Source organism: Alligator sinensis, unplaced genomic scaffold (genome assembly GCF_000455745.1).
Source record: "Alligator sinensis unplaced genomic scaffold, ASM45574v1 scaffold957_1, whole genome shotgun sequence".
In the NCBI taxonomy this organism is placed as follows: domain Eukaryota; kingdom Metazoa; phylum Chordata; order Crocodylia; family Alligatoridae; genus Alligator; species Alligator sinensis.
The window spans coordinates 84,103-108,058 of NW_005842039.1; the positions used below are offsets into that span (position 1 = coordinate 84,103).

Sequence of the window (23,956 nt, forward strand, 5' to 3'; positions counted from 1 at the left end):
AATGGACCTGCTTCCCATCCCAAGACCTGAGCCAGCAAGCTGTGGGGGCACTCCTTGCAGTGAGAGGGCTCCCTTGTCTCCTTCCTCTTCCCCCTACTTGCTGCTGGCAGTCACCAGCTGGTGGGAGGGCTGGCGGGGAGGGCTGGGGAAAAGGGACTCTGGTGGCCTCCTGGGAGGTGTGCAGGAACACCCTGGTGAGTGGGGTGCAAGCAGCAGCCAGTGAGTGCAAGCTGCAAGCCCCAGCACCCCAGCAAACGTGTTCAGTTGGCTCCTGCTCAAACTTTAAGCAACAGTACTTCCACCAGGGACTTTTTGATGTCTGTACTTAGCCACAGGGCACTTACAGAAGTTATAGATCATGTTGTGACTTTAAGCACCTTACACAACGCACTTAGTTACAGCATCACTGAAAGTAAACAGATGTTCAGCGTTTGACAGTGGGGGCTCAGAGCCTCCATACGCTGGCCGAAGTCAGGAGTAGCCTGCTCTGGAAGCCCAGCAGCCAGGCCAGTTGGTGTCTCCAGACTTGCTCCCTCACCCACCTAGAGACATCAGCAGCCAACCAGGCTGCCAGGGATTCACCCGTGTGGGGGGGCTCTCTTGTGGGAAAGACCCCCCGAGCAGTGCCATCAAGCATCAGGGAGCCTCTTCCTGGGGTGAGGGTGCCAGCCAGGGCCCCCGCAACCCAGATGGCTGCACTCTCCCCTTCCCCTCCTGGCTGCACAGGGAGGAGATTCTCTGCCTTCTCCTGTGGCAGACCGGAGGCATGACATGTAACCCTCATAGGAAACTGTATACAAGTTTCCTAAGGTGCTATAATTTAGAGCGCCTTCATTTATTACCTGATTTCATGAGTTACTTTTTTACACAATCGGCCATTTAAAAATTGCTTTGTAGCCATGCACATGTGTTACGACATGGCTGTAGAGTCCTTTCAGGAGCCAGATCATGCAAAAAATGTCACTTTTGTCTGCGCCCACATTATCTTTCTGTTTGCTCTTTGAGTATTCAGTCTCTCTAAAGAATGCAATAAGCGTCTCCCCACACCCATACAGTGTTTCTTTTCAGTGATAGTGTAAGCATTTGGCCCAGTTTTGGCCTGTGAGCCCAGCATTTGTCAAAGGTACAGTCCCTAGAGATAAAGGGTAACATGAAAGTCTCAGGAAAATGTGACTTGAGTGCAGCCTGGAGGCTTAAAAACTGGAGTGCAAGGAAACAGTCCAAATGACAGTCCAATTGTCTAAAACGCATGTGTGTGTGTGTGTGTGCATGTTTCTTTTTAAATATCATGACTTAATGGAGCCTGAGTCATCTGTCTTTGAATGGTCGGCAATGCTGGAGCCACTTGAAATAGTTTTCTATAATAACGGTTCCATGGTTTCTGAGACTTTCCTTTGTAGTGAATGATGCATTCATTATTAAAGTATGAACTACTCAAATTTTTTTAAATGTCAAATTTGTGATCTCTTGCAATATATTAGATTCCAGCTCTGCACTTCTAGTCCTTCAAGCTCCAGTTAGGCATGATTTTAATTGAAGCTTAGCTTCCACAGGAGTATTCACACATGTGAAGTTAAAATCATTCCAGGGTCTTTCTGTGATTGTGGCCTTAAATTGGCCAACTGTGGAGGACAGCACCACTCACTGGAGGAAAATATATGCCCATTGATCAAACTGCCTGGTTCATGAGCCTTCATTTTAATTTTTAAAATCTTTAAATAAACACCACATTTTTCCATACATGATAGCTTTGACCAAAATCGAATAAGCCAAAGTTTATAATATAAATCTATAAATCTGGCACCTTTCCCAAACACTGAATTTACTTAATATAAACATAATATTAATCTCTTTATAGTGTAAATCCTGCATTCATTATAATAACATTTGTTTAACAGGCTACACTTGTAAGAAGCCTATAATCCATGTGTCTGCTGTGTGTTTGTATATTAGCTTATTTCTCTGTCTAAAAATAAATTGAAACTTGGTGCCTTATATAGTACCCAAATTAAATTATTCTGATCATCAGTTTATTCAGCATTATCAGGAGTAACAGTACACTTGATCAGCTATCCACTGCTTATTTTGTGGTTGTAGCAGTGTAGGATGGCCCTCGAAGTGGGTCAGACAGCCCTAGGTTAAAGCCCAGCTCTGGGTAGTAAATTAGCAATTAGGCCCAAGGTGGGAGAGAGCAATCAGCTCCAGCTGGAGATGGAGCAGTTTGTAGTTAGTAGGCATAATGAAGCACATAGGAGCTCACTTCTAGGAAGGGTCAGAGAACTAAGGGCTCTCTCCTGTTGCCTGGAGAAAGACTAAAGTTCTGGCTTGCTTATTTGTATTATGAGGGCTGACTGGAGGACACCCAGGGGAGCAAAGTCAACTGGTAAAGTTGTAGGTACTCACAACCTGCTTATGGACTTTTGTTTGGTCTGGTGGAGGGGTTTCTAAGGCGAAAAAGGCTGCCTACATGGGAGCAGACCCACCAACCCATTGACAGTGGTCAAGTAGAGAGAAGGCATAGGAAGGAAATGTTTTGGAAGAGTATCAGTTCTGAGTCCAAAAGGAGGACCTAGTCAGGATTTAATTTCAATAACTAAAAAGATATTGAGCAAATGATTAAACAATTAGCTTGTAAGAGCCTAAAAGATGAGGGTGATAACAAGAAACGCCCAATGTGGGATTGTTTGGTTTTTTTTCTGAAAGAGTAACTGGTCTCTTAGATAAGAGGAGCCTGTGAAGGCATGACATTCTAAAAAGTCAACTGGGGATACATTCACCATAAAATAGGTGAATAACTGGTTAAAAAAATCACTTTCAGAGTGTATTTATCAATAGTTCACTGACAAACTGCTAGGAAATTACAAATTGAATCTGGTTCTAGTCAATATTTTCATTAATGACTTGGATGATGGAATACAGTACACTTATAAAACTTGCAGATGACACAACTGTGAGAGATTGCAAACACGTTGGGGGACAGGATCTTGACAATAAAGATGACATTCAATAAACACAAGAGCAAAGTGCTTTACTAAGGAAGGAGACATCAAATTCGAAATAGGGAATAACTGGCTGGGAAAACAGTGTGGCAGAAAAAAGATTTGAGGCTTAATGGATCACCAACCATAGAGCAAGGTTTAATAGATCAAGAGTCTGCTGTTGCCAAAAGGGTACATCTTATTTTGGCCTTTAGTAACAGTAGTTTCAGAGGTGGTTATTCCACACTAGCATCTGACCTCCGAGGGAAGGTGAAGGAACTAGATTTCTTTCTTCAAGATGAGAGAAGATGGGTGGGAACACGTCTTCCAATATTCACAGGCTATAGCCTGCTTCAAATTCATGCCTCTCTGATCAAGTTAGTCACTAAGGTGCTACCCTGCCCTACCTTTTGCCTAATGTCCAGCTAACATGGCTAAATAACTATCATTTTCAAAAAGTTGTTTATAATAGAGAGGGTGTTCAATTGCTCTTAGCTGCTGGGGGAAAGACAAGAAAAATCAGCTTAAATTCAGTAAACACAATTTAGGCAAAATGTATCACCAGCCTGACAACCAGAAATGTTTCCGAAGAGCTTACCCATGGATGCTGCTGAATCTCCTTCAATGTAGGTTTTTAAGAACAGGTGTGACAGCCATCTTACTGAGAATGGTCTAAGCATTTTTTTATCCTGGCTCATTGCAGGGCTGGACTACATGGTTCCTTCTAGCTCTATGTGTCTATGATTACAATAGTGTAAAAGTGATGTTATAGCTGTGATGACCTAGAAACTATGAGAGAGGCCAGGATTTCTAAGGGTGGTATCTTTTATTGGACTAAGTATTGGGATAAAGTTAGACAGCCTTTTGAATGCAAGACATTCTTCCTCAGGTCTGATAACAAGGAGCCAGGCACAGCACAGTTTAAAAAAAAAAAAAAGATGTTTTGTGCAAGAAATATAATATCATACCAAGAGGACTCATCTGCAACCCTCTAGATAACACACAATTCCATATATAGCAACATAAATATGCTGGAAAACTTCAGAACCCTTCCCACTGCTCTTTTTTTTACTATGCTGTGCCTGGCTTCGTGTCATCAGAACCAAAAGCTTTTGAATGCAAGACATCCTAGCTTTATCCCATCTACATAGTTGGCCCAATAAAAGATGTCACCTTAAAAAAGTACATTATAGTGTATTTCAGAGGATGCAAATTGCATCACACCTGTTTTCCAGGTAGAAAACCAGTTCAATAAAAGTGGGACTACACAATAGTTTTAACTTTTAGATTAGATAGTTTTAAAAACTGGATAGAAAGTCTCCAGTCTAGACAGATATTCTATTTATCCTTCAAAGTTCTCAGAACTTTCAAATAATCCTTTCTGATCCTCTGCATTATAGGGTTTTGTGTGGAAAGTGGAAGCTGTTCCTAATGTGTGCATGATTCTCTGTGCCATAAATTAATGGAGAGAATTCAGCTGATTTCAGTGGATCCACATTAGGTCCAATGCCAAAGCTTGCTGAAAGCACCGTAACTAAACTAACTTGGTTTTAAGTTTATGTAATGGTCAGTGGTGACGTGCAGGGGGTGCTGGTGCCCCCCCTGAGAGTGGTGGTGCACCCCCTGATGGGCTGTGCTCCCCACGTAGGCAATGGGCAGGCGGGAGCACCGGTGCCCACCCTGTGAGCACTGGCCAGGGAAAGGGAAGTGCTGCGGCAACCCGCCCCCCCCTGCGCGGTCAGTGAGATTGGCCGCAGTGGGGACCCCCCCCGGTCACTGACTAGTTGCCGGGGGGGCACATGCCCACCCTGACTAAGGTGGCACCAGTTGCCCACGGTAATGGTCCAATCCTTCTCTCTCTATTCTATATCTCTTCTACAACTGGAATCTCCCGGCTGTTCTGTTCTTGCTATTTTTCAGCTTTAACTGTCATTTTATTTTGTTTTTGTTGCAGATTTGTCCTTAATTCCTGCCCCCCTTCTCCTTATTACCTGGAAGCCACAAAACTTCATGTGGGTAATCCTTTTCCAGGTTTCCTGCTAATGCATTGTTTCATTTCACTCTTTTTTTTTTTCTTTTAGCCATTGTATATTTTACATGGAATCCTATGTTCATCAGTATAATATAATCTATCTTTTGTCTGAAGTCTCTCTTAATATTCTCTCCAAATTTTTACTTACAATTCTATTACTACTACTGCTGCACTACTCTTTACAACTATGTTCTTGAATTATATTTTATCTTTAGTGCTTGCTTTTATTGATGCTGGAAACTTTTTGGATATACTTCAGAAACATGTTGCCTACATTTAGTGTTGAAAAAAGATGGAGGCTTGACAGCTATGGAGTTCTAAATCACTGCTTTATCCAAAAAGTGGTAAAGCATAGCCACTGATAGTAGAGAATGTGCGGGCCGGGAGCACCCCGAGCCCTTTTTCGCGCTGCACGCGGGCTGTGGCCAGCAGCCCGGGCACGCGGGGGCGGAGAGGGAAGGCCTTCGCTCTGGAATTAGGCACGGACGCGTATCGGTAGTTTAAAAGATTGTTTACTTACACCGAGATGGCAGTGGTGTAGGCTGGAAAGCTTGATTAAGTTGCAGTTACAGACAGACACAACACAGACGGTCTCGTGGAGGTTGCTAGGCTCCACGGTGCAGAGCTCCGGATGCTCTGGGTGAACAGGCCATCAATGTAGAAATCGTAAATACGTCTTATATTAGTCGCGCTCGAAGACGGGAAGAGGTGGGTGGTGGATCAGGCCGCCACGCTCCTCTGGATCTCACACAGGGTTTCTATTACCCTGCCATGTACCCAGAGTCCCCACGAGATGGATGTGGAGTCCTCTTCGGCTTGGGCGGAAACTGCTCAAGCCTCTTATACGGCTAACAGGCCAATCGCTAGCCACCACGTGTGAATAATTTAGCACTAGCCAATCACGGGGAACGAATTTGCATACTGGTGGCGGGAACTCTTTTGCACCGTGCATTCCTCTTGCAACTCGAGCAATGCACTCTGCAAAAGAAGCTGCAGAAAAGGCGGGAAACTGGTCCCTGCACCGGAGTTTCCTCTTGCTACAGGAAACTCCCGTGCAATGCTCTGCAACTTAACGTGGATAATTCTGACGCCGAAGCACACACACACAATCATGCCTTTTGGGTCATGACAGAGAAAACCCTCTGACTTGCAATATCCTTAAACTTTGGCCTGCAGTCTCACCCTTGGGTGAGAAGACTATTCAGTTCCTATATTCAGTTACTCTTTGTCCACCCTGGTGAGCCAACCAGTAAGGATAACAAAACATTTTTTGGGATTTTGAACCCAGTCCTAGAAGATGCTACAAACTCCTGATCTCATAATAGTTCCTAAATATTTAGCAGGTGCTGGGATTCACCCCTATGAAGCATCCTGAAGGATGGGGACTTTTTGACTTGTGTGACTGCTAGGATGCAGACAAAACCCTCTTGCTCCTTTCACATTACTGAAACATACTTTCTCACTAGAAGTGAATGACTTGATACTACCAACCCATGTTAGCTTAGAGCTATAACATGTGAAAGTCTGCTGTCTCAGAAACATGAATAGAGATGCAGGAGCAGTTCTTTCTGGGTAGAAGGAGCCAATGCCATAAACAAGGTCTCCCAAAATGCAACTTCTAGCTGTACAATAGACATGAAAGGACTTTTTGCCTCAAGTATTGTGCAACAATGTCTGAAGTACTTTGAAATCCTCATGCATAACAAACTACAAGGTAAATGTGAAATAATAAGGAAAATAATATGGCAATTCTGATTTCTGAGCAAAAAGCACACTGATGATCTGGGCAGGGACTAAAGTTTTGCCTCATGTTTATGGGGCAAGAATATTTACGATACTCCCATGAGTGCTTAAAACTGTGCATGCTAACTTTCAAGTAGATACATGAAGGCAATAAAAGTGTTGCCTAGAATCAGGGTTTTAGTTGCACCTCCATGCACCAGCTTTCTTTTTAGTTTTTTAAATGGGAAGTGGAGCTAGCGAGGGGAGGACTCAGTTGAGGGGTATCCTGCTGTTGGATGGGTTTCCAGAAGAGATTGGACAAGTCAAGCGTGACTACTTTATCATCATGCTGAAAGACCTTTTCCTTTGATAGTCTTTCGGTAATTAGGTTTATAGCAGCAATTGTCCTTCCTCTACTCCTCAAAGCAGAAACTACATTTAGGAGAGTTCTTGATGGCTGGGAAAGGGGAGAAGGGACCACTGTGCCACTAACAAAAATGAGGCACTTGTGTTCTACATTGGTGAGCCCCTGTACAAGACCTTGGTGGTAAATTTGGGGGAGTGTGGGAGTTAGCATGATTCCAGGGGCAGATCCAGAGGGGCGCGGTGGTGCAAGTGCACCTGCCCTTTCAGTTGATGCCATGGCAGAAGCAGCAACTGAAGCTTTTATTTTTTTAACTTCTTGAATTGGGTAAGAAATTCCCCCCTCTCTTCACCTTCATGCTCAGGGGCACCTCCCCTCCCCTCTCCTCTGGCTGCTGCTGTCCCAAGCTGGGGCAGGACTGTTCCTACTCATTCAAACTAGGCTCCATGGGAAGCCAGGTTCAGCCAGAGAGAGATCAGCTTGGGAGGGTTCCTTTTCCCTGCCTGCTCTCCTCCCGGTGTTTCCTGCCATGGTGGGAGAAGGCACAGGGAAAGGGTACTTGTTTGCTTCTGCTATCTCTAGTCAAGCCTGGCTCCATGTGCAATCTGGCTGGAGCAAGTTAGGAGAGGCTCTGGAACCTCCCTCTACCCCCTGGTCAGCTAGGACAGTGGGGATAGTTGTAGAGGAGCAGAGAGGAGGGAATATGCTGCTAAGCATGAAGGAGAAGGGAGATGGGGAAGGGGAGATTGTTACCTTACTGTGCACCTTGAAAAAAGACCCTGGCTGCTTTTTCTGTGGTACAGTCTGCCTGCTGTGGTAGAGGGAGGAGCGGGTGGGGGTACAGTCACACCCACAGTGGCAGTCGCTGATCCCACACCCGCCTCTTAAAAATCTTGGATCTGCCTATTCATGGTTCCTAATTTAATCTGGAGCAGTTTCAGAACATATTCTAATTCATGGCAACCCTCCCAGAGTTTGTGAACTGCTTCACAGTCCAGAATAGTTGGAGTCTAATTCTCTTGCGCTCTTATTTCTCCCAACCGAAATATCACTCCTATACTGTGAGTCCCCATTAAAAAAAACCCATCTCTGGCCTTCTGTATGAAAGCATTGCAGCAAGAAGGCAGCACTTCATCAGTCAGGTTTGCCTTTTCCATCTGTGGCCAGTGTAGGCGTCAAATTGTATGGCTGAGCAAATATTTATGCATGTCTGCAGTGAGGTTTCTCTTTGTACCTGAGACAAACCAAACTTATTTAAGTGGAGTTACACCAAGGATGGGTTTGGCCCTACAGCTCCAGTTGACTCAGTCAGTTTCAACACAGACCTTCTCCATGAGCAGTCATTTACTTTTTAGCTCTAATCTGAAAGCATTTTTTCTCCATTCCACTTCTGAACAATTACTAATGTAAGCCTCATTTCTAAAGTTGTATCAATAGAAAGTTCAAGAAGAGTCAACACAGAATCTTTGAATGATGTCAAGGCAAGGGAACAATATTTTCCTTCTCTCTTCTTACTTTGTTGATTTGCTGCATCTTTCATCATGTCTTAAGAATATATTGATGATAGGAGCATGCTTGGAATAACTGGCTTTTTGGTTTTGCTTTGGCATTTAATCACACTCAAAAGCCACTCATTACTGTGTATGGTTCTCTGCTGTGAATAGTCACTCTTATTTCTCCACCAGAATTTAAATGCTAAAATATTTGCTCAACATTACACTCTAGTTACAAAATTGATGAAATGACTATTGTTTGTATGTTTATCTTATTTCTGTCTCATAATGTTATTTACACTTTTTGCCATTTTAAAGAACATAAGCAGTGCCATACTGCTGGGTCCAACCAATGGTCTGTCTAGCCCACTAGACTGTGGCAATAGTAGATTCTTTAGAGGGAGAGTATATGAACAGAGCATATCTAGAGGGGTCAGTCCCATTACATCCTCTCTGGGTATCCATCATCATTGTTTTAGGGATGCCAGAGGATCCCTGACTGTTTTGTTGAATACCTATTAATGGATCTGTCCTCCCTGAATCTGTCTAATCCTTTTTGAACCTGGCTATGCTATGTGCCTCTTCAACATCTTGGGGTAATGAGTTTCACAAATTAAATATGTACTGCACAAAAAAGTACTTAATTTTGTTTGTTTGCAGCCTGTCTCCTGCTAATTTTAGTAGATGTTCTCAAGTTTTAGTACTCTGGGATTTGGTGAATAACAGTTTACTTTACCTACATCTGTCATGATTTTATAGACCTTTTCATATCCCCCCATCCACAGTCTTCTTCTTTCCTAAAGAGCCTGAAGAGCCTTTTAAGTTTCTCAAGATACAGGAACTGCTCCATACTTCCAGTCATTAGTTGGCCTTCTCCATACCTTTTCTCTTCCTACTATGTCCTTTTTGAGACGTGGAGACAGACAGACCTACACACAGTACTCAAGATGTGCATGCACCATGGAGTTATGTAGTGGCATGATGATTTCCATTTTTTGTTTTCAGTTCCTTTCTTAAGGATGCCCAACTTTTTATTGGCTTTTCTAGTCCCTGTTACACATTGAGCTGATGTTTTTGGAAAACTATCTACAATGACTCCAAGGTCTCTGGAGTCCCTTATGTAGATAGGTTATGTTGGCATGTTATATTTACATTTGATACTTCTAATCACAGGTTTCTTTGTAAAATACCCCGGGATTCAAGTATTATCTCCATGTTATATATGGGGAAACTGAGGCAGAAATGTCAAGTAACTTGCCTAAAATCACACAGTAGGTAAGTGGCAAAGGAGGGGTCTTTCTCTGGGTTAGTGACCTGTCTATTGGAAGATATCAACCCTCTTTTAATAATATATTAAAAGAAGTAATCTCATTTTTCTTGGAGATTTCTATCCCAATTGGTCCAAATCATATTTGAGCATCTGAATCTACTGTATTTTCCCTCTAAATACTTGAAAAATGCAGTGTTTAAGGAGTGAAAATCTGATGCCATTGATTTTGATAAGATCTGGATTTGGCTCTTAGTTTTGTAACACTGATTTGTTATGCAAAGTGAAGCCATGGTCCTATTTCTTTTCATTTGCACATTTCCCTAGTAGATGGACCAGTCAATTATTCCACAGCCTTGCTAGACAATAGCAGGCAGCTTTTACAAGCTGTGCTCTAATCTATGCCATGGACGCAAGTGAATCTCACCTTCTATTTTTAACAGCAGAGTCATATTTGTAAACCTCACTGAAACATGCTCAAGAAAGCAAAAAAACACTAGAACTGCAGCTCAGTTTTCCAGTCCTGCTTTGCCCTCAGGAACTTAATGAACATGTACAGGAAAGACTTCAAAATTAGACAGTTTGGTGGCATTACTAAACATATACAGCATCTTAAATCCAAACACAAGACATAAACTTCTAAGAATGCACTGCTGCAGGCTCCATGTACAGAAAGGTCAGTCTGTATTCATAACAGGCTATTCCTCTGTGTGTATTATAATGCTCTCCCTGATTTTTTTTTCCATGCAAGTGAAGAGTCCTGAACCTTGGGGCGATGCTGTCTCAGGGTAGGGACCATGGAGGCAATTTGGCAGGCAATGCTCATTTCCTGCAAGGAAGAGAAAGAGAGGAGAGATGTATTCTTCTGAATGATTGAATTTGAACTGGTGGTTGTTTCCTTGCACATGAATGCATCCCATTCTCTTCAGTGTGGGGAGGATAGTGGCGCATAGATGCAGCACTGGAGAAACCTCCCACAGAAACACAGGAATTGACCTGCTGTATCAGAACCAAAGTTCTCTGTCTGGGGCCGGGGGCCGGTACCAGCTCCTTCAGAGGAAGGAATGAGGGGCTCCGTAGGAGGTAGATATTGGGGCGGCCTGCCCTCCTCCCCAGTCCTAGGGTGGGCAGCAGGGATGTGTCTGTGTTGGCTGGAAAGAAACAGAAAGATGAAGGATGGGTTCTTTTTCCTTCTCAATCCCATTCCCTCCACCTCCTCCTCCCCTAAAACCTTCTGTTTATCAGAATGAGGGGGCATTGAGAGGAAGTAGAACAGGCCATGTTCTGCCTTTCTCCTCTGTCAATAATTTAACACCTGTGTGGTGTGTGTCCTCTGTGTGTCTGTGTCTGTCCATCCGTCCCGTGTGTGAGTGTCCATCCTCTGTATGTGCATGTGTCCATTGTGCGTGTTCATCCTGTGTGTATGTCCATCCTCTGTGTGTGTGCATGCCCATTGTGTGTGCGTGTCCATCCTCTGCATGTAGTCATCTTGTGTGTGCGCGCATGTCCATCCTGTCTGTGTGTGCGTGCGTCCATCATGTGCATGTCCATGCTGTGTGTGTGCGTATCCATCTTATGTGTCCATCCTCTGTGTGCATGTCCATTGTGTGTGTGTATGTCCATCGTGTGCGTGTCCATGCTGTGTGTGTGCATGTCCATCTTGTACGTGTCCATCTTGTGTGTGTCCATCCCGTGTGCATGTCCATCGTTTGTATGTGTGCGTGTCCATGCTGTGTGTGTCCATCTTGTGTGTCCATCCCGTGTGCATGTCCATCGTGTGTGTGCGTGTGTCCATTGTGTGTGTGTCCATGCTGTGTGCGTGCGTGTCCATCTTGTGTGTGTCCATCCCGTGTGCGTGCGTGTCCATCGTGTGTGTGTCCATCCCGTGTGCATGTCCATCGTTTGTGTGTGTGTGCATGTCCATTGTGTGCGTGTCCATGCTGTGTGCGTGCGTGTCCATCTTGTGTGTGTCCATCCCATGTGCATGTCCATCGTTTGTGTGTGTGTGTGCGTGTGTCCATCGTGTGCATGTCCATGCTGTGTGTGTGTGTGTCCATCTTGTGTGTCCATCCCCTGTGTGCATGTCCATCGTGTGCGTGACCATGCTATGTGCATGCGTGTCCATCTTGTGTGTGTCCATCCCCTGTGTGCATGTCCATCGTGTGCGTGACCATGCTATGTGCATGCGTGTCCATCTTGTGTGTGTCCATCCCGTGTGCATGTCCATCGTTTGTGTGCGTGTCCATCTTGTGTGTGTCTATCCCCTGTGTGCATGTCCATCGTGTGTGTGTGTGTGTGTCCGTGTCCATCCTGGGCGTGTGAGTGCATGTCTGTCTGCTGTGTGCGTGTCCATCCCGTGTGTGTGGTGGGGGGAGCTGTCGGCGGGGTGGGGGGCACCTCGCATCTCCACCGGCACCCCTGGGCGGGCGGCGGAGCGCGGGAGGCGGCGGCGGCAGACCCCGCTCCATCCTCCGCCGTCATCTGCACCTTCCCCCGCCCGTCTCCCCGGCCGGGGCGGGCTGTGGTCCTGGCGGTTTGTCCCCCGCCTCCCCCAGCCCCTTTCTCCTCCCCCGCCTCGGTCCCGTTTGCAGGAGGCAGCAGACACTGCATCATTTTTTTTTGCACAGGCTGCAGCGGCGGCGGCGGGGAGAGGAGGAGCAGGTGGAGAGTGAGAGACTGCAGTGGAGCTGCCCTCGAGACATGGCGGAGCGGGGCCTCTGAATAAGCAAAAATCCCCCCCCTCCCCTCCCCGCCTGCCTCCCCCTCCCTGCCCGCCCCCGATGCTGGGCGGCTGCTGAGCGCCAAGGAGAAGGCGAGGAGCGGGCAGAGGACAAATGCTGCAGCCGCCTGGGCTCTGATTCCTGCCCCTTCTCCTCCATGTCGCATCTCCCTCCCGTCCCCCGCGGCGTGTAGCAGCTGCTGCTGCCGCCCGGAGCCGGTGCCCCGCATCCAGCCAGCCCTGCTCCCCGACCCCCGCCAGGGCTATGGCCGCAGAAGAGGTGCTGCACAGCGTGGATCACTATAAGAGCGAGATCGAGAGGCTGACCAAGGAGCTCACGGAAACCACCCACGAGAAGATCCAGGCCGCCGAGTACGGGCTGGTGGTGCTGGAAGAGAAACTCACCCTGAAGCAGCAGTATGACGAGCTGGAGGCTGAATACGATGGCCTCAAGCAGGAGCTGGAGCAGCTGAAGGAGGTGAGTTTGCTGATCCAGTGCACCCCCCACCCCTGCACCAGCTTGCACGAAGCAAAATGCAGGCGGGAGAGAGGCCTCAGGACCTCAGCTGACTTGCTGGGCTCTGCATCAGTGTACCTGAGCCTCTTGATCAGGCCCCAGGGGGCCTGGGGATAGCATGGGTGTGTGGAGGCATGAACTCATGAGATGGGGAGGAGTGATTTCTTTCCCAACTCCAGGATCAGCCTTGGGCTTGGGGCTTAAGAGGGGATTATGCCACATCTTCAACCGCTTGCTGTTCAGAATTCCAGGGATGCCCAGACACGGTTCTTTGGGTGAATCTGAGCTCGTTTCTTTGACCAATTTACAGTAGTTGGACATTTTTTTTCTTAGCCAGCTTTTGGGTTTAAAAACCCTTCGTCAGGCTGAGGAAGCCTCTGCAGTTGGTGTGTGCTCTTCCTGGATGGAGTGATACCCAGGGGTTGCCATAACCCGGGTAGTGAAGTGCCGGTTGAGAGTCACAACTGGTCTGAGCAGGCGTTTGCAGCACCTTGAAAAGAATACTTTGGTCCTACCTGAATTGTCTGGTCCTGATTCAGGAAGGGATGTAACGGCTGGATGAAAGCTGCATAGTTCTGGTACATCAATAGTGGGGGGCTGCAGAAACAGGATGTTGCAATATATTGAGGAAAAGAGGCGAAACCTCTTGGAGTTATTTATAGCCATGTTTTATTTTTACCAGTTAGGGGAGCCACCATCATACAGGAGGGGCAAAACAAGATAGTCATGAGGTCACCTGTAATGAGTGAAAATTAAACTTCTGTATCATCCTCAAAGGATGAAGCTGGAGTGTCTTTCGATGGAGTTTGTGTTACATGCAAAATATAATCTTGAGTTTCGCATAAAACCTTTTGTAATGTACACTTTTGTATTTCTGGGTGAACTTTGGAGCTCATCATTATCCATATTTTTTTATTAAGTGTAGTAACAGATTCATCCATGGAACATATACTGAAACTACAGAATGGTTGTATTTGCCTGTACCTGTGCAGCATCATCCTGTTTGTCCTGTATGAAATAATCTTTGCACTTTAAAATATTGACACATCTGTCTGTAAGGACAATTGGAGTAAATATTTTTCTTTTTGTCATCTCTTTTTAAAAACGGCTGTTTGGAAAACTTGAGGTAATATTTTCTTGTTCTGAAAAAAATAATCAGCATGTATAATGTTGAGAAGACCTATTTCAGTGATTTTTTTTTTCAACCACGGTGCCATGAGATCCTTTTAAGGGTGCCAGGGGTGCCACATAATATTAGCAAACACCTACACATGGTTCACAAGATAAACACAGATATTTTAAATGGGAATGCATAATTCTAACTAGTTGTGGTTTTTCTGAGTTCTTTGTAACAGAAAAAGGCTCTTATTTTTCCATAGTTAATAAATGGGTGAAAGTGAAGAGCTGGTGTTTTCTAGTCTGTCAAGGTTGATAACCACTGACCTATTCAGTGAAAAATTATGAATTAAACATTTTGCATTGAAATGGTCACTTAGTGACAGACAGCATTATATATACTTATGCTTTTGAACATTTGAGTTTATGCAGCTCTTTAAGTATTTGTTAATAAACATAAAGATTTAGTTTTATCTGCAGATGAATGTGATGAGCTTTGCCCTAGTGACCAGAACAGGTTTTTCTGAAAAATGTTTACATGTGTGTGGGGAGAAAATACGATTTTTGAAAACTGTCTGATGTCCTGTGCTGTTCAGACTCATGCTCTTATGAAACTCTCCCCCAGAACTTGCTGAGCCAATGCAGAGGGCTCAGTGTTTAAATCCAGTCATCTGAGCTTCAAGGATCGCCATAGGAAACTTGTACAGGCACAAGAGCTGTATTTGATCAAATGACCTAGCAGAAAAAGGAACGTAGAATGAAGATACCACTGGAAAACATTTTTCTCCTTCTTTTTCTTAAAAATTGCATCTGTACCTTGTGATTATCTCAAAATAGTGCTACAGCACTGATCAGAACCTAGGTAGGACACATGGTTAAGTGCTGCCATAAGGACAATTGTTGAATAGGAAAAATTTGACTAGAGTAGTTATTCAGACAGTGAAGCCTGTGTTGACAGTATTGACTGAAATTAGAAAATATGCAGGCAGAAATTCTGTTCTGATTGGCACTCATTTGAAGCCCATGGGGTACATATCAGCACAGAACTGAGCCCCTGCAACTAAGTTCTTGTCGTTGTTCTAAGACCTGGGCTGGGGGTGGGCAATTATTTGGGCTGTAGGGCCACTTAAGGTGTTTTGGTGAGCTGTTGAGGGCCAGGGAGTTGTAGGGGAGGAGTTGGAAGGAGTGCTGACCCAGCCTGGGACCCCTGCAGGAAGGGCATACTCGGCCAGGGGGATAGGATGGGGCCACAGGCAGGCAGGGACCAGTGTCCATGCCCCTGCCCATGGAACCAGTGCCCACTGCAGGGATGTGTGGGGTGTGGATTGCAGCTCTGCCCCAGGCCCTGGGCCTGTGCTGTCACTACCTTGCCATCTCATCTCAGCCTGCCTGTCCCACTCCCGGACACCACCCCCCACCCACCTGCAGCCTCATCCTATCTGCATGGCCAAGTGCGCCCTGCCTGTGTAGGTCCTATGCTGGTCCATGGAGACTCTGCCAACCTGCTCCATCTGGCACCCCTGGCAGTAGGTGCAGGGTGGATGGGTTGTGGTGCCTGGGTAGTGGGGGATGGGTCTGGCAGCAGTGGTGGAGACATTGACAGGGCCAGCTGGAAGTGTGAGGGCAGAACAGGTTGCTGCTGTGGGGTTACCAGGAAGCTGAGTTCAACTGCTGTGCCCTGCTGCTGCATTGCCTAGTCCTGTGGGCTACAGCTCCAGGTGTGCCTGAGAGCCATGTATAAGGATAGGTTGGGCTGCACTCTGCACCAGGCAGCACCTCTATGCCTGGGGCAGCAGGACCTGATGTATGCACCACAGCCAGGGCTGCCGCCTGCACCTTGGCCAGGCACAACAAGGGACCCACCACAGGCTGGATAGAATCACTTGGCCGTCCAGATCCAGCCCGTGGGCCATATTCTTCCCACCCCTGGCCTGGGGTGTGCATAGAACCTATCCATTGAAGGATGAAGGAGAAAATTCCTTTGGTTCACTAGAAGGCAGATAACAATAGAGGCACTCAACGTATGATAATTTGGACCCAGGCTCCTGCTTCTCTCCAACCCACACAGGTAGAGGAGGGCTCTACCAGTGCTGTGCCTGCTGCCACACAGGGCAGGTTCACCCCTGAATAGGCTCCAAGAACTCTTTGCTCCCTTCCACTCTCTGTGGAAGAACCACATTGATTCTGTTGTACAGTCTAGATATTTAACTGATTTTTAAACCTGGACATCTGGCTCTTGCAGGTGTGAGTGGAGGCAGGATGGTTGTGGACAAAGGGAAGATCTAGATGTCACCTCCAAGGGCAGGTCTTGCCCCTGGATCTGCCTCTCATCGTAATCTGGTTTCGCAATGTAGGCTTTTGAGCTACCAATTATCACCAATTGCCTGCATATGGATCCCTGATAATTGTGCAAAGGAGGCAATGTTTCTGTGTTGACATTTTACAATTAGAATTTAAGCTGAGGTGGTACAGACAAAATGGATTCAAGCAGTTTTGGTTGTAAGGAGGCATGACTGAAACTGAGAATGGTATTATGGGCTGGAAGCTGTCCCAGCTCACAGCTTCCTTCGAAACATGTGCATGCTGGCCTCTCTATGTTCTTTCTAACAGGCACTGCAGAGGATGTTGTGGGCCTAAGATGTGGTCTATGTGTATATAGGCATCTAAACAGTAGGTGATGGCAGACATCCAAACTCGTAGCAGTTGTAGATATTTGCATTTCTATGAGAGTGTGTGGGTGTGCACGCGTGTGTGTGTGCACATGCTTTGCAGGGAGGGGGAGAAAATCTATGTAGTTGGGGTGGGATCTTTTTGAATATTTATCACCATGTATTTGCACATTTTCTGAAGTCATATAGATAGTGATATAACATTTTGGCTTAGATTTGTACTCAAGATAGTATTCAATTCAATAATTAAGCTTCTACAAGCTGCTGTTAACAACCAGTTGCCCTTTATCAGTGAATTGACATACCTTTGACTCCTGAGTAATTGTGTCCTTCTGGACCTATGTGCATATTGTAAAGTCAAATCCTGCAATCCTTATTCATTCAAAACTGTCATTGACTTTAAAAGAGACTTTTCCTTAAGGACTGAAATATGGAGCCTCAGATATTTAATATCATATTTTTCAGCATTGTAGAATGAGATGGGAAAGTGAATTCATGATAGGAAGAAGCAACACGAGCAATTGTAATGCATTACATTAAATATTAATTTTGATACGTATGATTCATGCCATGCCAGCATTAAAATGCAAATTGCTGTGATAACCATTTGAAATTCCTGGTCCTGTATTTCAATGGGTATACTTTTAAACAAAGACTTTGGTGTTTTGAGACATTAGGGTGATGCATAATACAAAAAACATTGAGGCTGTAATCAATGATCTAATACAGAGCTGCTCTTCTGGTATTTAAGGTATTTATTATATTATGTCTGCTTTCCAGATTTAAAGAGCATTCACTGGGAAGAATTCAAGAGTCCTTCAGCTATTACCCTTATGTTTACAAAAAAGTGAACCAATTAATAGGATGGTGAAAAGTGAAATTGTATCTTATTTTACAGCTTTCATGGTCTTGTAACACACAATAGTAATAGTTTTAGCTTTCAGGCAGGACTGTAGAAAACGTTTTAACTGGGTAACAGATTTTCATGAATGTTAAAATCTGTATTTAGATTTGTTGATATTTTTTTCCAGTTTCAAAGTGATGATTCTTTTTCTCGTGCTTTACCGTTCAAGTATAAAAACTCAATTCTGAGTCCCTCTGAGTCTTACAGGCCACTGGACTGGTGTGGTTAAAAAACATAAGAAAGTGATGTGATTAGCATCACAACCACCCTCCTCTGACTCCCTAGCCCAAATGACTGGCTAGCTATTTACAGTTGGGTCAACCAGGGGTGGCCTTCAGTATGAGCCTAGAGCAGTTGTCAACCTTTTTTTCATTTGTGGACCCCTTTGGAAATTTTGAATAGAGGTGTGGACCCCTTTGAATTGTAAGTGTGGGTATTCACATACTTTGGATTGATCACAGTCATCGGACCCCGAGGGGTCCACAAACCACAGGTTGAAAACCACTGGTCTAGACCAGGGCTTATTTTTGCCTCTGGAACTATAGTAAGATGCCTTAACTGCTTTGGCACTGTATCTGCTATGGAGGGCTGGTGCATTTTAATTATGTGAGTGGGTATTCAGTGGGATTTGTCTTGGCCGGCCAGAGCTGACTCGAGGTGATTAAGAAATTGTTCGTTCGTTTGGGTGGGCTGGTGAATGGAGAGGCAGACAAGGTTTAATGGTTGCAAAAATGTTTACTTACGCCGCCTGTAGTTGCAACGCAGATGGTCCGGTCATCTGAACAACTATGTGAGTTGTTCCAGCTGGCGAGGCCCAAGCCAGTTAATCCGTCCGCAAATCAAGCCGGCGGCAAAAGGGTACGTCTGGGATTGCGCTCGGCGACGGGAAGAAGGATCGATAGGTGATCAGTCTATCGATCAGCTAGCCGCAAGTCAGATCTCTTTAGAGGCACTCTGCAGCGTACTCAAAGTTCTTCGACTTGGGCGGAAGTCGCTCGGAATTTTAAACGGCCAGCGAGCCAATTACTACAAATTTGTGTCCCGCCATTGGCCAGTGCTAAATTATTCACACATGGCGGGAACTCTTTGCACCGTGCATTTCTGTGCTGCAAAGAAGAAATGCACTCTGCAAATTGGCGGGAACTCTCTTGCACCGAGGTTCTTCTGCTGCAACAGAAACCCTCGCTGTGCAAGAGGCTCTCATGTGGCAAGAAAATTCCATCGTGCCGAGGCACCAAAATCACTGGGTTGTGACAGGATTATCTGAATTCTTAAAAATACCTATGACCTTAAGCGCTTTGCTGACCTGGGAGCTCAGTTGCCAGCATTCAATTATTTCTAACGGGAAACTGGTTCTCTTTGTTCTCTATATGTTCCCATAATACTTTCAGTAAGAATAGTTCGTGCCATTACTTTTTTAACCTCCTCTGCACATGTCTTTTAATAAAACATAAAAATCCACTAATATTGATTATTTAATGTAGATTGGCCTGAAAATGTTTATGGGGTAATCATTTACTAGTTTGCAGATGAGAAGCAATGTGGTAGTTAGCTCTCTAATGTTGACAAGCCAGTATGTACACAATGGAAACAATTCAGTAAGATTGAAAGGGGAGTGCTATAAGACTCCCACTATGAGCATCCTAACATTGTATCACAGTATTAACCCATACATACCTCACTGGTACTCGGTTACAAACGTTCCCTAATAAAATAAGAACTTAGAATGAGAAAAACGGGGAAAGGTGTACCATACCCATACTATACAATTAAGCAATTTTGTTCCTCTAGAGAAGCATGCTCTGTATGAGACAGGCTGAAAATGTTATTGTCTTGGGGCATTCTCATTTTTTAGCATGTGCCCTAGAGTGAACCTCCTAAGGGCAAAGATTGTCAAAGGGATCAAGCATTTATCTTATACCTTCGCAGAGCTAACCCTCCCTGAATGGCTTCACCACCTTTCCACATTCCCCTGGTCTGACGATCTGTGCCACAAAGAAGTGATAGAATATGAAAATGCTACAAGCAGCTCATGATAAGGACTATATTCACTGGGAACGCCTTGACCAAATGAGCCAGTGACTTACTTTCCTTTGATCACACTTGGTCCCATATTTCAGTATGGGGCAACAACTTCAGTCATGATCATGTTGTCTTAAATGTCTTCTAGAGTCTTTTTTCTTCCTTCTGTTTAATTTTGGACATGCTGATTTCCTTGAAAATATTTCTAAAGTAGAACTAGAATCTGAATGTAAGTTTTAAAGCATTTTCACAAATATCACTTTTAAACCATAGTTTTGGTCTTAATGTAGGCCTTCTAAAAGGGAGGCAGAAAGCGAAGAGCATTCAAAATACACATCCTCTGAAATCTCCCACAATCCATGACTGTAGCTTGGGGTTTAATGACCACAGCATGTCACCTTGGGCCATCCTGTTACTGTGACAACAGACTGTCCGGAAATCCTATGGCAGCTAATGATGCTGTGTTTTGTTGCATGCATGCATTTTGGTCTTTTTGGTGCATCATTAGCTTTACCCCAACTTGGAGTTACTAACCTACGTGTGAGTATCTTTCATTAGTATTTTCCCTAGAGGGAAATGGACACTGTATAGCTGACAGAAATCATGAGTGACTGAGATTAGCTTGGGGAAGACTAGAGCCATAATTTCAGTCCCACGTATAAGCATAGCATTCAGAAGAATCAGGTGAATTGACCTTTAGGGGTCTGTTTCCCTAGTTTGGACCTCTAACTACTTAGCACCCTCATGACAGAAATTTTCAAGACAATAAGGATATCCACACAGATGTGAAAGCCCTTACATTAGTTGACTTTTAAACAGAAAAATGACATTCAGCCTTGACAAGATGCTTGTGGATAAAGGGAAGGTCTGGTCTACATTTTGATGAATTATTTTTTTATTTTTAAAATACCTTTCCTTTCCCCCATTCCCTCCACATTTCTTCTATCTGTGTATAGCTAAATTTTAAAATAGATGAGTTGGGAGGGCAGGGTTTTTTCCTGATTTAGGAGGAATTAATACTAGACAGAATATAAAGTGTCCCCTTTCCCAATAGTGTCAGATAAACAGGAGCATAGAGTTACTCCTACACTGTTCTATAAAACCAGTCAGATCCTATGAACTAGAAACCTGTGAAAGTAGTTAAAACTGTTTAGCAGGTGCAAAAAATGCATCACACCAATGGTAAGATATCTGAAGCTGATGCAAGCTATTAAAACCAAAGCCAGACCATGACCCAGTGCTTTACTTTATTTTTTGCTGACTGTGGGTTCATTCCTCATCTATTCCCACAGGCATGGGAGACAAGAACAAAACTTTATTTAGGAGAAGGTATTTACTAGAAGAAACTTAGGACTAGATTTTGTTTGCACAAGACTCCTTTACACTGTTATCTTAGTGTAATTGAGAATCTGGTCATTTAAAACAACTTAGGCCTTCCATGCTGTGCAGGGTACTGCAGTTTTGATGGGAACCTACAGGTGCCTAGATACATGCCCTGTTCTTTCAGGGGCTTAATGTGAAACTAGGTAAGGTTTTGCCAGCTTCCTTCTGTAGGTTCTCCTTTTGAGGTACAGTCATGTCAGGAAGTTTAAAATTGGGTTGATGAGAGAGAGCAGAGGAAAATATATTTTCTAGGAGCTTTAATCCTTACAATGCTCTATGAAGATGCTAAATTTTATTATTTCCTGTTTTACAAATGCAGAAAAAGCTATGGAGAGATTAAGTGATTTAGTCAAGGTTTTAGAGTAATTCAGTGGCTGTACTGAGAACAGAAATCAGGATGCTTTCAAACTGCAGTCTCCTGCTTAACCTGGGGTACCTACACTTAATTGTTCAGTTTTAGCCTTGCCAATCTTACTTGAAGAATGGTATCTCTAAGAGTGTATCACCCCTTGAATACTGTGTAGCATGGTCAATAGTAACAACTGTGGACTGAAGACCCACCAAACTCACTGGGGAAAAAAATCCTTTTTTCTTCAGTGGGCGTATACAGCCACGCATGGACATGGGGTATGCGGCGCTACAGTCTTGTTTGCCGCTCCACACACTGCACAGGCTGCATATGCAGGCATTCCTTGCATGGCTAATTTGCAGCATGGGAAGGAGGGGGTTTGACCCCAGAAGATCCCAGAGTCAAAAAACCCAACACTTAAAAAAAGCGGGTTGGTGCACATGGCAGCAGTGTGTGCCACCCAAAACCAGAGCCTGGCTGGCTGGAGCCACACTCCAGCTGCTGGCCAGGCCACAGTCTCGTCTACCCCACTCGGGGCAATGTGCAGTGCGCCATAGTGCGTGTGGCATGGGCATTCCCTGAGACCAAGTAGCAGTGGCACAAGAGAACCACAGAACAGGAGAACCACAGTTTGGTTTGATGGATTTGTCTTCAAAAACCACTGACTGCTTTTGGGACTGACTCAGAAAGGTGATGAGCCCCTGGTATTCTCATTGACTTCATTGGGAGTTGAAGGCATTTAACAGTTCTTATAGTGTGTCTATGTGACACAATGCCATGCCATGTAGAGAGATCTGATCTGACCTAATAGAGTCTGATCTGACTCTGAATGAACTAGATTAAGTCCTGAAAGCAGTACAGATGTATTTATTAGTTGTCTTGGCTAAACAGCACAGCTAAGAAGCAAGGCAGTATGTCACACTAACATGGTTTTACTGTCATCAGTACCTGAACTAGTTGATTCAGAACTAGGTCAGGTATATCTTTACACAAGATCTATGGCCGTGTAGAAACACCCTTAGGAGGAGATCAGAACTTTGGATATCTACTCTTAAAAGGAGTTAAATAATATCTTATTTTCTCTGTGAAGTAGAGGCTGGTGCTTGTTACATGGGAAAAAATATCCTTTTCCATATTTTCTTTTACTTCACATCCTCAGTAACATGGATGAAGATAGAAGTGTCACACCAGATTCATACCTGTGCAGCTGAAATTTTGAGATTTTAAGACAAAGGATCAGCGTTATATCTTCAGATCCTAAACTGACATTGTTAAAGTTTAGGCCTAAAATTTCACGTGTTCCAGGCACTATATTGCAGACAAAAATAAAGTTAGAGCTATACAGTATCCTGGAGTACAGGAAATGAAATGCAAACCTGAACAGGTTGAGACAGTGTTTGAAAAGTATTTTATTTCACACTCTGTGGTAGTATTGGATGCATTTTCAGTCCTAGAATTATTGAAAATTAGGGTTGGAAGGGACCTCAGGAGATCATCTAGTTCAGCCCCCCGCTAAAATCAAGCCTACCCCCAACTAGGTCATCCCAGCCAGGGCTTTGTCAAGCTGGGCCTTAAAAACCTCGAGGATGGAGATTCCATCACTTTTCTAGGTAACCCGTTCCAGTGCTGCACCACCATCCTAGTGAGAGAGATTTTTCTTATATCCAATCTATACTTCCCTTGCTGCAACTTGAGACTACTGCTCCTTGTTCTGTCATCCATCACCACTGAGAACAGTCCAGCTCCATCTTTGGACCCCGCCCTTCAGGTTGTTGAAAGCTGCTATCAAATCCCGCCTCAGTCTTCTCCAGACTAAGCCCAGTTCCCTCAGCCTCTCTTCAGAAGTCATGTGCCCCCTAACCATTTTCATTGCCCACTGCTGGACTCTCATCAATTTGTCCACATCCTTTCTGTAGTAAGAGGCCCAAAACTGGACACTACTCCAGATGTTGTCTCACCAGTGCTGAATAGAGGGGAATAATTACTTCCCTTGATCTTCTGGAAATGCTCCTAATAATGCAGTCTAGTATGCTGTTAGCCTTCTTGGCAATAAGAGTAAGCTGTTGACTCAGATCCAGCTTATTGTCCATGGTAACCCCAAGGTCCTTTTCTGCAGAGTTGTGGCTTAGTCAGTTGGTCCCAAGCCTGTACTGGTGCATGAGATTCTTCTCTCCTAAGTGCAGGACTTTGCACTTGTCCTTGTTGAACCTCATAAGATTTCTTTTGGCCCAGTCATTTTCATATTTTACTGCTTTGGGATTTATTTGTAGTAGAGTAACATCTGGTGGAAAAAAAGTCCAAAACCTCTTAGCAGATAAAATAGTTTTTGTCTGCGTAGGTACATTTCCTACTTCTTAACAGGGAAAATTTAATAGTGAAGGTTCTTATGGTCTGAGCTGTTCATTATTTGGATTCCCTTCC

General features: G+C 44.5%; 1 protein-coding gene and 1 long non-coding RNA gene across 9 annotated transcripts in view; one reads left to right on the forward strand and one right to left on the reverse strand.

Moving 5' to 3' along the window:
• Nucleotides 1–10,543: 10,543 nt before the first annotated feature.
• On the reverse strand, nucleotides 10,544–13,285 carry LOC112550125. The gene is made up of 2 exons (XR_003093786.1): nucleotides 12,981–13,285; nucleotides 10,544–10,685 (listed from the first exon to the last, which is right to left on the reverse strand). It is a non-coding gene; the product is annotated as an uncharacterized LOC112550125 (long non-coding RNA).
• The window catches only part of BICD1 (BICD cargo adaptor 1), a 273,364-nt gene continuing 261,898 nt past the window's right edge, over nucleotides 12,491–23,956 (forward strand). For all 8 annotated transcript variants that reach the window (XM_014519403.2, XM_006022501.3, XM_025202870.1 and 5 more), the window contains exon 1: nucleotides 12,491–13,053. In XM_014519403.2, coding sequence (XP_014374889.1) covers nucleotides 12,841–13,053 — 213 coding nt within the window. In that variant the 5' untranslated portion in view covers nucleotides 12,491–12,840. The remainder of the gene's footprint in view (nucleotides 13,054–23,956) is intronic.